Below are 12,396 nucleotides of genomic sequence, written 5' to 3' on the forward strand. Positions count from 1 at the left end.
ATCATCATTCATCAGCTGTATAGACGCAATAATTTGTAATTAATCTTGACTTTAGCGTGAATTTTTAGCTTGTGTTGTACGATATTTTTCTTTGCACTAATCTTGGTGTCCCACGTTTCCGCGGAGGTCTGACTAAACTGTTGTGAGCGAACTAAATGTACATATCTAGGAAGCCTACAACAACGGTTTTATCCCGTCAATCGTGGTGTAATTCGCATATTTTGTAAACCGCGCGTCCTGCGTGATACCATGCAACAGTCCATCATGCGTCTTAGCAGGTTTTTAGCTAATCAAGAGCTCGGATTTCACTACTTCGCCTTCTCACCTTTCTTGAATCAATCATTTATTGGTCAGCTGAAACGTGAGTGAGCATCATAGAAAGACGTCATGAAAGAAATGTGCGCCGTTTTGACTTTACGTATCAGTCTGAAACAATTATTTCTATAAATTTAGTACTTCTAAGACAGAACATCGGATAATTGAATACCTGAGTCGGATAATTGAATGCCCGAATCGGATAACTGAACGCCCAATTCGGATATTTGATTGACTGAATCGGATAATTGAACGCAAAATACTATAGTTGTCTTCAATTCTTCGTTCACGCTTCAATCGTCTCACTCGTTTACTGAGATAGTCGCGTAACAATGGTCGCGTAGTCACGTGATAATGGTTGCGTAGAATAATTTCTGTAAAAGTAACGCGCGGAAACTCAAAAAACAGACTTTTCCCTTCTGTTAGCTTTTTTCTTTCCATTCCGTTTGTCACGCATCAGTCTCCTTTGCTCTTTAGTCGCGTAAGGGAGCAAAATCGAGAGTCGTTTCACTCTTATCGCCACGAAATTTCAATTGAGTCGACCACTCGAAAGGGGACACGTTATTCAATTTTTAGCGCATATGTTACGGAGTCAAAATTGCATTCATCTGGCATCGTCGTTTTGTCGATCCGTCATTCCGTTTTGCCGTAAATCTATATGACAAGTGCTGACGTACGCATATAAATATATAAATATATAAATATATAAATATATAAATATATAAATATACTAGTAAATGCTCGGTTAGCATTGTGTTTGGCAAGCGATGGTGTCCTGCCTTTACCTATTTGCGTAACAATGATTGCGTTACGTAAGAATATAGTTTCTGTCAAACAAACGCGGGAACTCAGGCAACAGACTTTCAGCTGCTCTTCTCTAGTATTTTGCGTTCAATTATCCGAATCCGGTGTTCAATTATCTAAACTCGGTGTCTAATTATCCGATTCAGGCGTTCAATTATCCGTTGCCTAGGGCTCTTGTGCAATATCATGTAAACTGAATAACTTACATAGTCTGCGGTTGGACAGCTGCTCAAATATCATCATTCATCAGCTGTATAGACGCAATAATTTGTAATTAATCTTGACTTTAGCGTGAATTTTTAGCGTGTGTTGTAGGATAATTTCCTTTGCACTAATCTTGGTGCCCCACGTTTCCGCGGAGGTCTAACTAAACTGTTGTGAGCGAACTAAATCTACATATCTAGGAAGCCTACAACAACGCCTTGATCCGTCAATCGTGGTGTAATCCGCATACTTTGTAAATCGCGCGTCTTGCGTGATACCATGCAACTGTCCGTCATGCGTCGGAGCGGGTTTATAGCTAATCAAGAGCTCGAGTTTCACTACTTCGCCTTCCCACCTTTCTTGATTCAATTATTTATTGTTCAGCTGAAACGTGAGTGAGCATCCTAGAAAGACGTCATGAAAGAAATGTGCGACTAAAATAATTATTTCTATATTTGGTACTTCTAATTAGGACGGAACATCGGATAATTGAATGCCCGAATCGGATAACTGAACGCCCAATTCGAATAATTGCTTGCCTGAATCGGGTAACTGAACGCTGAGTTTGGATAATTGAACGCAAAACGCTATAGTTGTCTTCAATTCTTCGTTCACGCTTCAGTCGTCTCACTCGTTTACTGAGATAGTCGCGTAACAATGATCGCATAGTCACGTGACAATGGTTGCGTAGCAATAATTTCTATCAAAGTAACGCGCGGAAACTCAAAAAACAGACTTTTCTCTTCTCTTAGCTTTTCCTTTCCATCCCGTTTGTCACGCATCAGTCTCCTTTGCTCTTTAGTCGCGTAAGGGAGCAAAATCGAGAGTCATTTTACTCTTATCGCCAAGAAATTACAATTAAGTCGACCCCTCGAAAAGGGTCCCATGCTTCAATTTTAGCGCATATGTTACGGAGTCAAAATTGCATTCATCTGGCATCGTCGTTTTGTCGATTTGTCTTTCTGTTTTGCCGTAAATCTATATGACAAGTGCTGACGTACGTATATAAATATATAAATATATAAATATATAAATATATAAATATATAAATAAAATATATCTCGAGCTCAATTGACATGACAAGAGAGAGGCTCGCTTCGCTCGCCAATAAATATACTAGTAAATGCTCGGTTAGCATTGTGTTTGGCGAGCGATGGTGTTCTGTCTTTACCTAGTCAGTGATAATTTGTGTAACAATGGTTGCGTTACGTAGTAATAGTTTCTGTCAAACAAACGCGGGAACTAAACAAAAAGACTTACAGTTGCTCTTCTATAGTATTTGGCGTTCAATTATCCGTGAACGAAAAATTGAAAACAACTAGAGTATTTTCCGTTCAATTATCCGATTCAGGCAATTAGTTATCCGAATTGGACTTTCAGTTATCCGGCTCAGGTATTCAATTATCCGATGTTCTGTCTTAGAAGTACTAAATTTATAGAAATAATTGTTTCAGTCTGATACGTAAAGTCAAAACTGCGCACATTTTGACTTTAGCGTGAATTTTTGGCGTTTGTTGTAGGATAATTTCCTTTGCACTAATCTTGATGTCCCACGTTTCCACGAAGGTCCAGCTGAGCTGTTGTGAGTGAACTAAATCTACATATCTAGGAAGCCTACACAACGCCTTGCTCCGTCAATCGTGGTGTATTCCGCATACTTTGTAAATCGCGCGTCTTGCGTGATGCCATGCATGCAACAGTCCATCATGCATCGCAGCGGGTATTTAGCTAATCAAGAGCTCGAATTTCACTACTTTGCCTTCCCACCTTTCTTGAATCAATCATTTATTTTTCAGCTGAAACGTGTGTGAGCATCAAAAGACGTCATGAAAGAAATGTGAGACTAAAATAATTATTTCTATATTTCTTACTTCTAATTAGAACAGAACATCGGATAATTGAATGCCCAAATCGGATAACTGAACGCTCAATTCGAATAATTGCTTGCCTGAATCGGGTAACTAAACGCCGAGTTCGAATATTTGAACGCAAAATACTCTAGTTGTCTTCAATTCTTCGTTCACGCTTCAATCGTCTCACTCGTTTATTAGCTGAGATAGACACGTAACAATGATCGCATAGTCACGTGACAATGGTTGCGTAGCAATAATTTCTATCAAAGTAACACGCGGAAACTCAAAAACAGACTTTTCTCTTCTTTTAGCTTTTCCTTTTCATTCCGTTTGTCACGCATCAGTCTCCTTTGCTCTTTAGTCGCGTAGGGGAGCAAAATCGAGAGTCGTTTGACCCTTCTCGCCAAGAAATTACAATTGAGTCGACCCCTCGAAAGGGGTCCCTTGCTTCAATTTTTAGCGCATATGTTACGGAGTCAAAATTGCATTCATTCGGCATCGTCGTTTTGTCGATTTGTTTTTCTGTTTTGCCGTAAATCCATATGACAAGTTCTGACGTACGCATATAAATATATAAATATATAAATATATAAATATAATATATCTCGAGCTCAATTGACATGACAAGAGAGAGGCTCGCTTCGATCGCCAACTAACACACATTTGCTTCTCTCGACTCAGGAGTATAAATGAGTACCTGGTCATTGACTGGGGTCCTAAGCGGCCATCGGCTGTGACGTGATATCAGCCACTGGGGTCCTGGTGAGACTTCGGGTGCTCACACCACAGTTGGCTTCACAAGTCGGTGCTCCTGCGAGTGCCTGGCCCGGCTCCAGGATTTTGCCAGCGCAGGCCCAGAGTTCCCTGAGTAGCGCACAGGGCCCAGCCTAACAGCTGGGGACGTGACATCTGAGAGGCAGCTCCTGACATTTAGGATTTTTAGGTGTGTGTGTGTGTGTGTGTGTGTGTGTGTGTGTGTGTGTGTGTGTGTGTGTGTGTGTGGTGTGTGTGTGTGTGTGTGTGTGTGTGTGTGTGTGTGTGTGTGTGTGTGTGTGTGTGTGTGTGTTTATTGTGAATATCAATGCAATTTTTATGAAATTTTTGTTCATCTATTGTCATTATCATTAATTGATCATTATCTTTTTTGCTAGAATGTATAATTATTTGAAAATACAGGGATGCGTCAATTTGATTAGAAATAATTAGCTAAATCAATGTCCCACACTATAGATACTTCGAAGTCAGCACAGTGACAGAAGTGATGTGTGTGTGTGTGTGTGTGTGTGTGTGTGTGTGTGTGTGTGTGTGTGTGTGTGTGTGTGTGTGTGTGTGTGTGTGTGTGTGTGTGTGTGTGTGTGTGTGATTAGAGATACTTTTGGTAATTAATGACAGGGTACTTTTGGCCTGCCGGACAGAAAATGTGCATTGGTAAGTCAAAGTAGGTGGCAAAATTCCTGCATCAGTTCCCCATTTACCCTGTTTTGACATTGACTCAATGTGTTCACTGTAATCACCACGACACCATTACGCGTATGCGCATCACATCAACATACTTGAACAGCATAGCACAACACTTGAACAGTCAGTCAACACAAATACATTCAGTAGCTCTCGACCAGTTTTGGGCTGCCAACACCACCTCTGACTAACTCAGCAATACACTTAGAACGCAATCCATTAGCTTTCACAATTCATACAACAAAAGAAAGATGTAATTCTACACAATTGCTATAGAAATAATTTCAAACAATTATACGTACTCCTCAGTACTGTATCATCATAGTCTGTGATATCAACAATGCAGTGTGGAAATTACAGCAACTGTACCAGTCACGTTAGCCAGCACAAGATGATCCTGTTACCATCGGTCACCACGATGAGGTGTGACTGGATTTTGACCGACACCCCACAGGACGACCCACAGGGAAGGGAATCTATAAACCATACACTCCTGCGTCGACCTAACCGGTTCAGGATTAAGAAAAAAACTATAATCTACACTCTCGATCCTGCCCGACCTAACCGGTTCAGGAGGAAGAGGGAAGGAAACTATACACTATACACTCCTGTCCCGACCTAACCGATTTAGGAGAAAGGAAAAACTATAATCTACACACTCCTGCCCTGACCTAACCGGTTCAGGAGAAAGGAAAGCTATAAACTACACACTCCTGCCCGACCTAAGCGGTTATGGAGAGAATGACGACCTCGCCAATGAACCGAATGGACGCCTTTGTCTGCGCATTCATCTCCCAGAACTGGTCCTGTTCAGCTTTAGAGTTGTGGTAGGTGTAGAAACAGTTCTTCGACCTGCAGCAGCAGAGGGCCAGCTTGCATGCCTCACAGTACGCGGTTGAAAGGTTCCTACACACTCCACAACGAGGCCTGTTGCTGGCCTGAGTAAACAGAACATTATGGCCATTCGTGTTACCAGTTGATGCTTTGCGGCACACCAGGTCACTGCAGTGGTACTGCTGGTTGTGGTTGTGGCTCAGCAGGTAGCAACATAACACCAGGTTGCTGTGATAGTAGAGCTGGTGGTGGTATCATCACAACTACCTGTGGTAGTGGCCTCACAACTACTTGTAGTGGTGGCATCACAACTACTTGTGGTGGTGGTGCCATCAGTTGTGGAACCACAGACCGTTGATGCATCTTAAATGGCCTCTCAGTAGATGCTGACTGATCAGTACATGTTGACCGAGTAGCAGTTGTCACAACAGGAACAGGAACAGGTGCAGTCACAGGCAGCAGTTCAGCAGCAGTAGTAGCATTAGGAGTAGTTGCAGGAGCGGGAAGAATTGGCTGTGGCGCAAAACGACATTCACTAAACAACCGTACCAGTTGACGTGTGATAGCAGTGTGAAGGTCGAGATGGGACATCTTCGTATCGGGATTCAGCTGTGCAAATAGAAGGATGCTATTGACTATGGCAGTTTCCACAACGTTATAAAGAAAAACGTATTATTATTGAATTGTCGCTCACGTGACCGGTTGAGCTCGATTGTTGATCTTTTTCACATCTTGGCATACATCTCACCAGTACTTGATAAGCCAACAATGCGACAATATGAAAGAAGAAAGGACTTGAGCTGATAAAAAGTTCCATAAGAAAAGTTGAACAGATCTTGTAGAATAGGCGGGTCGTGTCAGGTGAGAGGTCATGTGGGACATCCCAGTACAGAATGTTGAGGTCGAGGGGTGTTGTAAGTCGCATAGAAGTGGGTCAAAATTGTATCTCTTTTCCAATACTTCAAACACCTGTACGACACAGCTGAAATTGAGATATCAGTAACACTCAATTATAGCATGCATCTCACCAATATTTGATAATCCAGCATTGTAACAATATAAAAGAGGAAAGAGCTTGAGCTGACAAAGTTTCATAAGAAGAATTGATCAGATGCCAAAATGTTGCCGAATAGACCCAGTCAAATTAGCTTCTCTCCAATATTTCAGAGACAACTATACAACACAGAGACAGTTGCATATCAATATTCAATTACATGTAGCATACATCTCACCAGTATTTGATAAGCCAGCAGTAGCAGTATGAAAGAGGAAAGAATTGAGAAGATAAAAATTTCATAAGAAAAGTTGATCAGATTCATAATGAAAAGTTTATGAAATTTGTGTGTGTAAATACTTGCTGATTACGTTCGGCAAGCGTTGTGAGACCTCTGGCTAGCATGGCATCGATCAGGGTTCTGCCCACGGTGGTCGGGCCCGACCATCACTCAGCAAACACCGACCATAACTCCACATGTTCCGACCATCACTATGCTATTGGTTTACTTGCTGCAACGGATGGCAGACATCTATCCTTGCCATAGTATAAACGTGAGACTGGGCAGACTGTTGACACAAGTTTCAGCTTTCTTAGTCTGCTTTTCAGATTATAGACCATCAACAGTGCGATACATTCTGTTTGGTGCTTTCTTATCTAAAATAAATCACGCCCCTTAATGCAGCAGATACCCCACCACCACTCCGAAACTCCTGGGCAGGACAGTGATCGATCGTAGTGCACCAGGTCTATCGAATCACAACCAATCACACTCAAGTTCAAGTCTCTGCTCCCACGTGTGCATGACAATGAATCTGTTGCTAAGACAAAGCAGCTAGTCATCAACTATGAAATTACCTGGGAGGCAGTTTGCCTCACTGGCCTTTAGTGGCAAATTGTATGTCTTTGCAAAGGCAGTGACTGCAAACTATCTACGGTAACATGTGTACGATACCTTCTATGGGACTCATTGAATCACGTGAACCAGATCATAGTGTTGTCTATCATAGTTGACCAATTCTATACTGTCAACTGGTATATCCATAGAGAACTGAAAAGAAAACCGAGGTTTATGCGTATGCCATTCCCACTTTTGGCATGCCCTATAGAAAACGTGTATCGGTAAGCCAAAGTAGGTGGCAGCCGCCATAATTTCTGCATCAGTTCCCCATGTACTCTGCTTTTGGCCTTGACTCAACGTGTTCATTGTAATCGCCATCTACGTAGACAGCAAATGAAACAGCGAGTTCTTTCATGAACTCTACGATCTGCTCTCTGTAAGTTAGGTGGTATCGTTGTGACCCCAGAGCTTGAGAAAAGCATTTGAATAGGCAATCACCCCTTCCACCTACTTGAATAATTTCTCGATTTTGTACAGAGAGCAGATCGTGTGCTTCACTGCGTGAAGACTGACATCTGCCGCTATTTCACATTGCGGGTATCGTCTTCAAAGTCGCACAAATAACATGCGATGACCCAGTTTCTATTAGGTCAACATTACCCTGACTGCTGCCCACTAAATAGTGGCTTTCTGCTTGCACGCCAACTTTTTCCAAAATTTTTGGTTGCAAGCCTGCGCTCTTCGTTCTTTCTCACTTGAACGTTCTTATTTTTTGCAAAACTCTTCAGCCGCTCGAAAGCAAACGGCTGTAAAAGACAGTGTTGTAAACGTTTTACACGTGACAAAGCGACAAGGAAACAGACTTTCAGTTGCTCATCTAAAGTATTTTGCGTTCAATTATCCGATTCAGGCGTTCAATTATCCGTTGCTTACGGCTGTTGTGCAACTAAATAACTTATACAGTCTGCGGTTGGGCAGCTGCTCAAATATCATCATTCATCAGCTGTATAGACGCAATAATTTGTAATTAATCTTGACTTTAGCGTGAATTTTTAGCGTGTGTTGTACGATAATTTCCTTTGCACTAATCTTGGTGTCCCACGTTTCCACGAAGATCCAGCTGAGCTGTTGTGAGCGAACTAAAGCTACGTATCTAGGAAGCCTACAACAACGCCTTGCTCCGTCAATCGTGGTGTAATCCGCATACTTTGTAAATCGCGCGTCTTGCGTGATACCATGCAACAGTCCATCATGCGTCGCAGCGGGTATTTAGCTAATCAAGAGCTCGAATTTCACTACTTCACCTTCCCACCTTTCTTGAATCAATCATTTATTGTTCAGCTGAAACGTGTGTGAGCATCAAAAGACGTCATGAAAGAAATGTGAGACTAAAATAATTATTTCTATATTTCTTACTTCTAATTAGAACAGTGTCATGTCTTCTGAGATCTCCTCTTCCCCATCAGTCCAGCTGAGTACTGCAGCTGTATTTGCAACACCAGCTGGCTTCGCCACAGCAATTAATTGGTCAGCATGCCACAGACGTCCATCTTGTAGCAGGTAAGTGTCCTTCCCTACCCTTGACCAGACTTCTACTGGATCGGACAATTGCGACTTCAACTTATGGCCCCTTAGCGGACGCTTTACTCTTACCCAACTTCCGGGAGAAAAGGACGAAGCTCTAGCTCTCCTTTTATGATCTACATATGCCTTCATCGCTGCCTGTTTCCTTGCCACGACCTCGTCCGCATTCTTCAGCTGAAGTGATCCCTTCTTATCTTGCCTAGGAATCATCTGGGATAAGGGCTGCCGAAGCTTTCGGCCCAACATAACTTCTGCTGGTGATTTCCTCGTAAGTGAATGCGCCGTAGACCGGTAATTAAACAATGTGCTTTGCACTGAACTCTCCACTGAACGTCCTTCCAACAACCCTGTCTTCAGGCCTTGTTTAAGCACTTGATTGAATCTTTCGACTCCTCCATTTGCTTTTGGATGATACAGTGGTGTGAGAATATGGCGAATACCCCGTTCTCGTAACCACTGCTGAAACTCATACGACCGGAACTGAGGTCCATTGTCCGTTGTTATCGACTCAGGAAACCCCCACCTAACAATAAGGTCTTCCAAAAACTGCACAACCTCTTGCGTCCGCACTTGTGAGCACAGTCTTACTTCTGGCCACTTTGATCCCAGATCATGAACTACAATAGCGTATCGCTGGTGAGCCATTGCTATTTCAATTTCTCCAAAGATATCTACCTGAAGTCGTTGCCACGGTGCCGCTGTCCAAGGAGTAGGTTGTAATGGAGCATGTACAGGTTGGCGAGACTTCCCGCTGACAAGGCAGGGCTCACAATCTCTCACCATTTGCTCAATTTGGCGGTCAATCCCAGGCCACCAGGCGAACTCTCGGCATCTCTGTTTCATACGAACAACCCCCAAGTGACCCTCATGAGCTAGCTGTAGCACCCGTTTCTGCAGCAACCTTGGTACGACTATTCGATTCCCTCTCATCAGACAACTCGACTTTCCACCCACAGGTGCCAACTCGTGTCGAACATTCCAAAAAGGACGGAACTCTCCTTTGACATCGTGCCATCCTTCCCGGATGCACCTTAAAACCGTTTGGATTTCTGCATCTGCACCTGACTCCCTTTCCATTTCATCCAAGGGTACCCCCGGGCTCCATGTGCTCAACAATAATATACATTCTTCCACATCATCAGAGTCCCATGCTGAATTCTCAGCTGGAGCTGGTGACCTCGACAGTAGATCAGCAACTTGATTGGAATGACCAGGTCGATATTCCACGCGGAATGTATACTTGTACAGCCGTTCTGTCCACCGGTGTAATCGCAATGGCCTTTGACCTGTTCCTGACGCAGATAGCAGTGATACCAAGGCTTGGTGATCGGTACGAAGTACAAACGGTCGTCCAAACAAAAATACATGCCACTTCTCACACGCCCACACACAGGCCAATGCCTCCCGTTCTCCCACAGCATATTTCTGCTCTGCTGGTGACAACGCACGGGACGCATATGCCACAGGACGTTCCTGTCCATCTTGTATTTGAGACAATACTGCCCCAATAGCTACTCCAGAAGCGTCACACGACACAAAGGTGTCCGCTGTGGATGAAAAGTGGGCAAGAACTGGTGCTGATGTGACAAGCTGTTTCAATTTGTCAAATGCCGTTTGACATTCAGTGGACCATTCCCAATGGGCATCCTTCCGTAATAAGCACCGCAAAGGAGAAGAGATATCAGCATAGCCCTGCACGAACCGGAGGTAGTAATTTGTCATACCGAGGAATGAATTTAGTTCTGTCACTGATGTCGGTTCTTTCAGTCTTTCAACTGCTTCTATGTTAGATGTTAGAGGACGAATACCACTCGCCGAAATACTGTGTCCCACAAATGATATTTCCTTAACTGCAAAAGTGCACTTGTCCACATTTAGTGTCAAATTGTGATGTTGTAGTCGTTGAAACACATCATTCAGTCTCTTATTGTGACTTGGTCGATCTGGCCCATGAACGACAATATCGTCCATGTAGACAGCAACTCCTGGTATTCCGGCTACGACCGTAACCATGACTTTCTGGAAGGCACTTGGGGCCGATGCCAAACCGAATGGCATTCTCTTGAACTGGTAAGTCCCCTTATGTGTTACAAATGCTGTAATAAAGCGACTTTCCTCTGCCAAAGGTATTTGCAAGTACCCCTGGTTTAAGTCCAGCTTCGAAAATACTGTAGATCCATAAAACTCTGCCGCTATGTCTTCCATTGTTGGAAGTGGATGCTTGCCAGGTATGATTGCCTGATTGGCTCTTCGAAGGTCTACGCAGAGTCTAATTGCCCCTGATTTCTTCCATACAACTACTAAATTTGAGATCCATGGGGATGAATCCACTTTTTCAATGATATCCAAACTCTCCCAACGATCCAACTCCTCTGCCACCCTCTCTCGTAGAGCCAGTGGCAATCTCCTAAGTGGCTGCATAATCGGTGGTACGGTGGTGATCACTAACGGGCAATGAACAAAGTGATTGGCTTTCCCCAATCCACTGAACACCCTAGGCCATCTCCGACTCCAACCTCCCTTAGTAACTCCATCGTTGAGCAAGTCAACCGCTTGTACACTATGACTGCCTAGTTCTTCTGGATCCCAACAAACTTGAAATCCCAGGGCATCAAACAAGTCGAGACCTAGTATGTCTGTCCCCTTGTCTGTAATATAGAATGGAAACTCTGCTAATTGACATCTCCGGTATCGGACTGGTAGCTTTGCCTTTCCCAACACCTTTATTGGCGATCCTGCATAACCAACTAGCTTTCGATTTGCTGGTTCCAGCTTACTCCAAGAAAACCATCGATCATATGACCTTTTTGACAGCACTGAAACCTTCGCCCCAAGTCAATAACAAGTGACAGACTGACACCAGCTAACTCGCAAACGCATTGGCGATACTCGAGTGTACTGGACTGACCACCAACAACATTGATTCGAACGGTCTCCAACTCTACCCCTTGCTCATTGCCACAATCAACTTCCTGGATCTGTGACTGTTTCTTTGACCTACAGCAACGTGCGTAGTGTCCTATTCTCCCACATTTTCTACAGGTCTGTGTTGATGCTGGGCATGTTGAACCCTTGTGAACCGAGAACCCACAGTTACCACATTTGCCGTCTCCTCTGCTACTCCAGCCGCTTTTACCTGGCCGTGTCTGTACTTGACGAATCCCACGTGACTCCTGTGCCAATTGACCCAAAGCTGTATTAGTTAAACCTCCTGGCACTGCATCCATTACGCTACCTGACACTGTCGCAATAGCTGCTGAATCCCTAGCCGCCTCTTCCATCCGTGATGCCAGTACAATTGCTTTGTCTAGAGTAAGATCTTCATCTTCTTCCAACAAGCGGTCTCTCACTTTACCACAAACCGTCTTTTCTATAAGTTGATCCCTAATCATTTCGTCATGCAACGGTCCAAACTTGCAAGTGGCTGCTAGCTGTCTCAGAGCAAACACATATTGCTTCACGGACTCTCCTTGATGTTGCTTTCTTTGTCGGAATTTGAATCTCTCGAC

The 12,396-nt window shown here is 43.6% G+C and overlaps 2 protein-coding genes across 2 annotated transcripts in view; both read right to left on the minus strand.

The window, feature by feature from the left end:
- Positions 1-5,633: 5,633 nt before the first annotated feature.
- LOC134191796 (uncharacterized) lies at positions 5,634-6,059 on the minus strand. The gene has a single exon (XM_062660418.1). The coding sequence runs from the start codon at positions 6,057-6,059 to the stop codon at positions 5,634-5,636; it is 426 nt and encodes a 141-aa protein (XP_062516402.1).
- A 2,666-nt stretch (positions 6,060-8,725) lies between these two features.
- The window catches only part of LOC134191797 (uncharacterized protein K02A2.6-like), a 3,947-nt gene continuing 276 nt past the window's right edge, over positions 8,726-12,396 (minus strand). Inside the window, exons 1-2 of the mRNA XM_062660420.1 lie at positions 11,711-12,396; positions 8,726-11,663 (exon numbers count right to left, since the gene is read on the minus strand). The exon at positions 11,711-12,396 is cut by the window's right edge and continues 276 nt beyond it. Coding sequence (XP_062516404.1) covers positions 8,726-11,663; positions 11,711-12,396 — 3,624 coding nt within the window. The remainder of the gene's footprint in view (positions 11,664-11,710) is intronic.

The sequence above is a fragment of the Corticium candelabrum genome, chromosome 16, assembly GCF_963422355.1.
Source record: "Corticium candelabrum chromosome 16, ooCorCand1.1, whole genome shotgun sequence".
Taxonomy (NCBI): Eukaryota; Metazoa; Porifera; class Homoscleromorpha; order Homosclerophorida; family Plakinidae; genus Corticium; species Corticium candelabrum.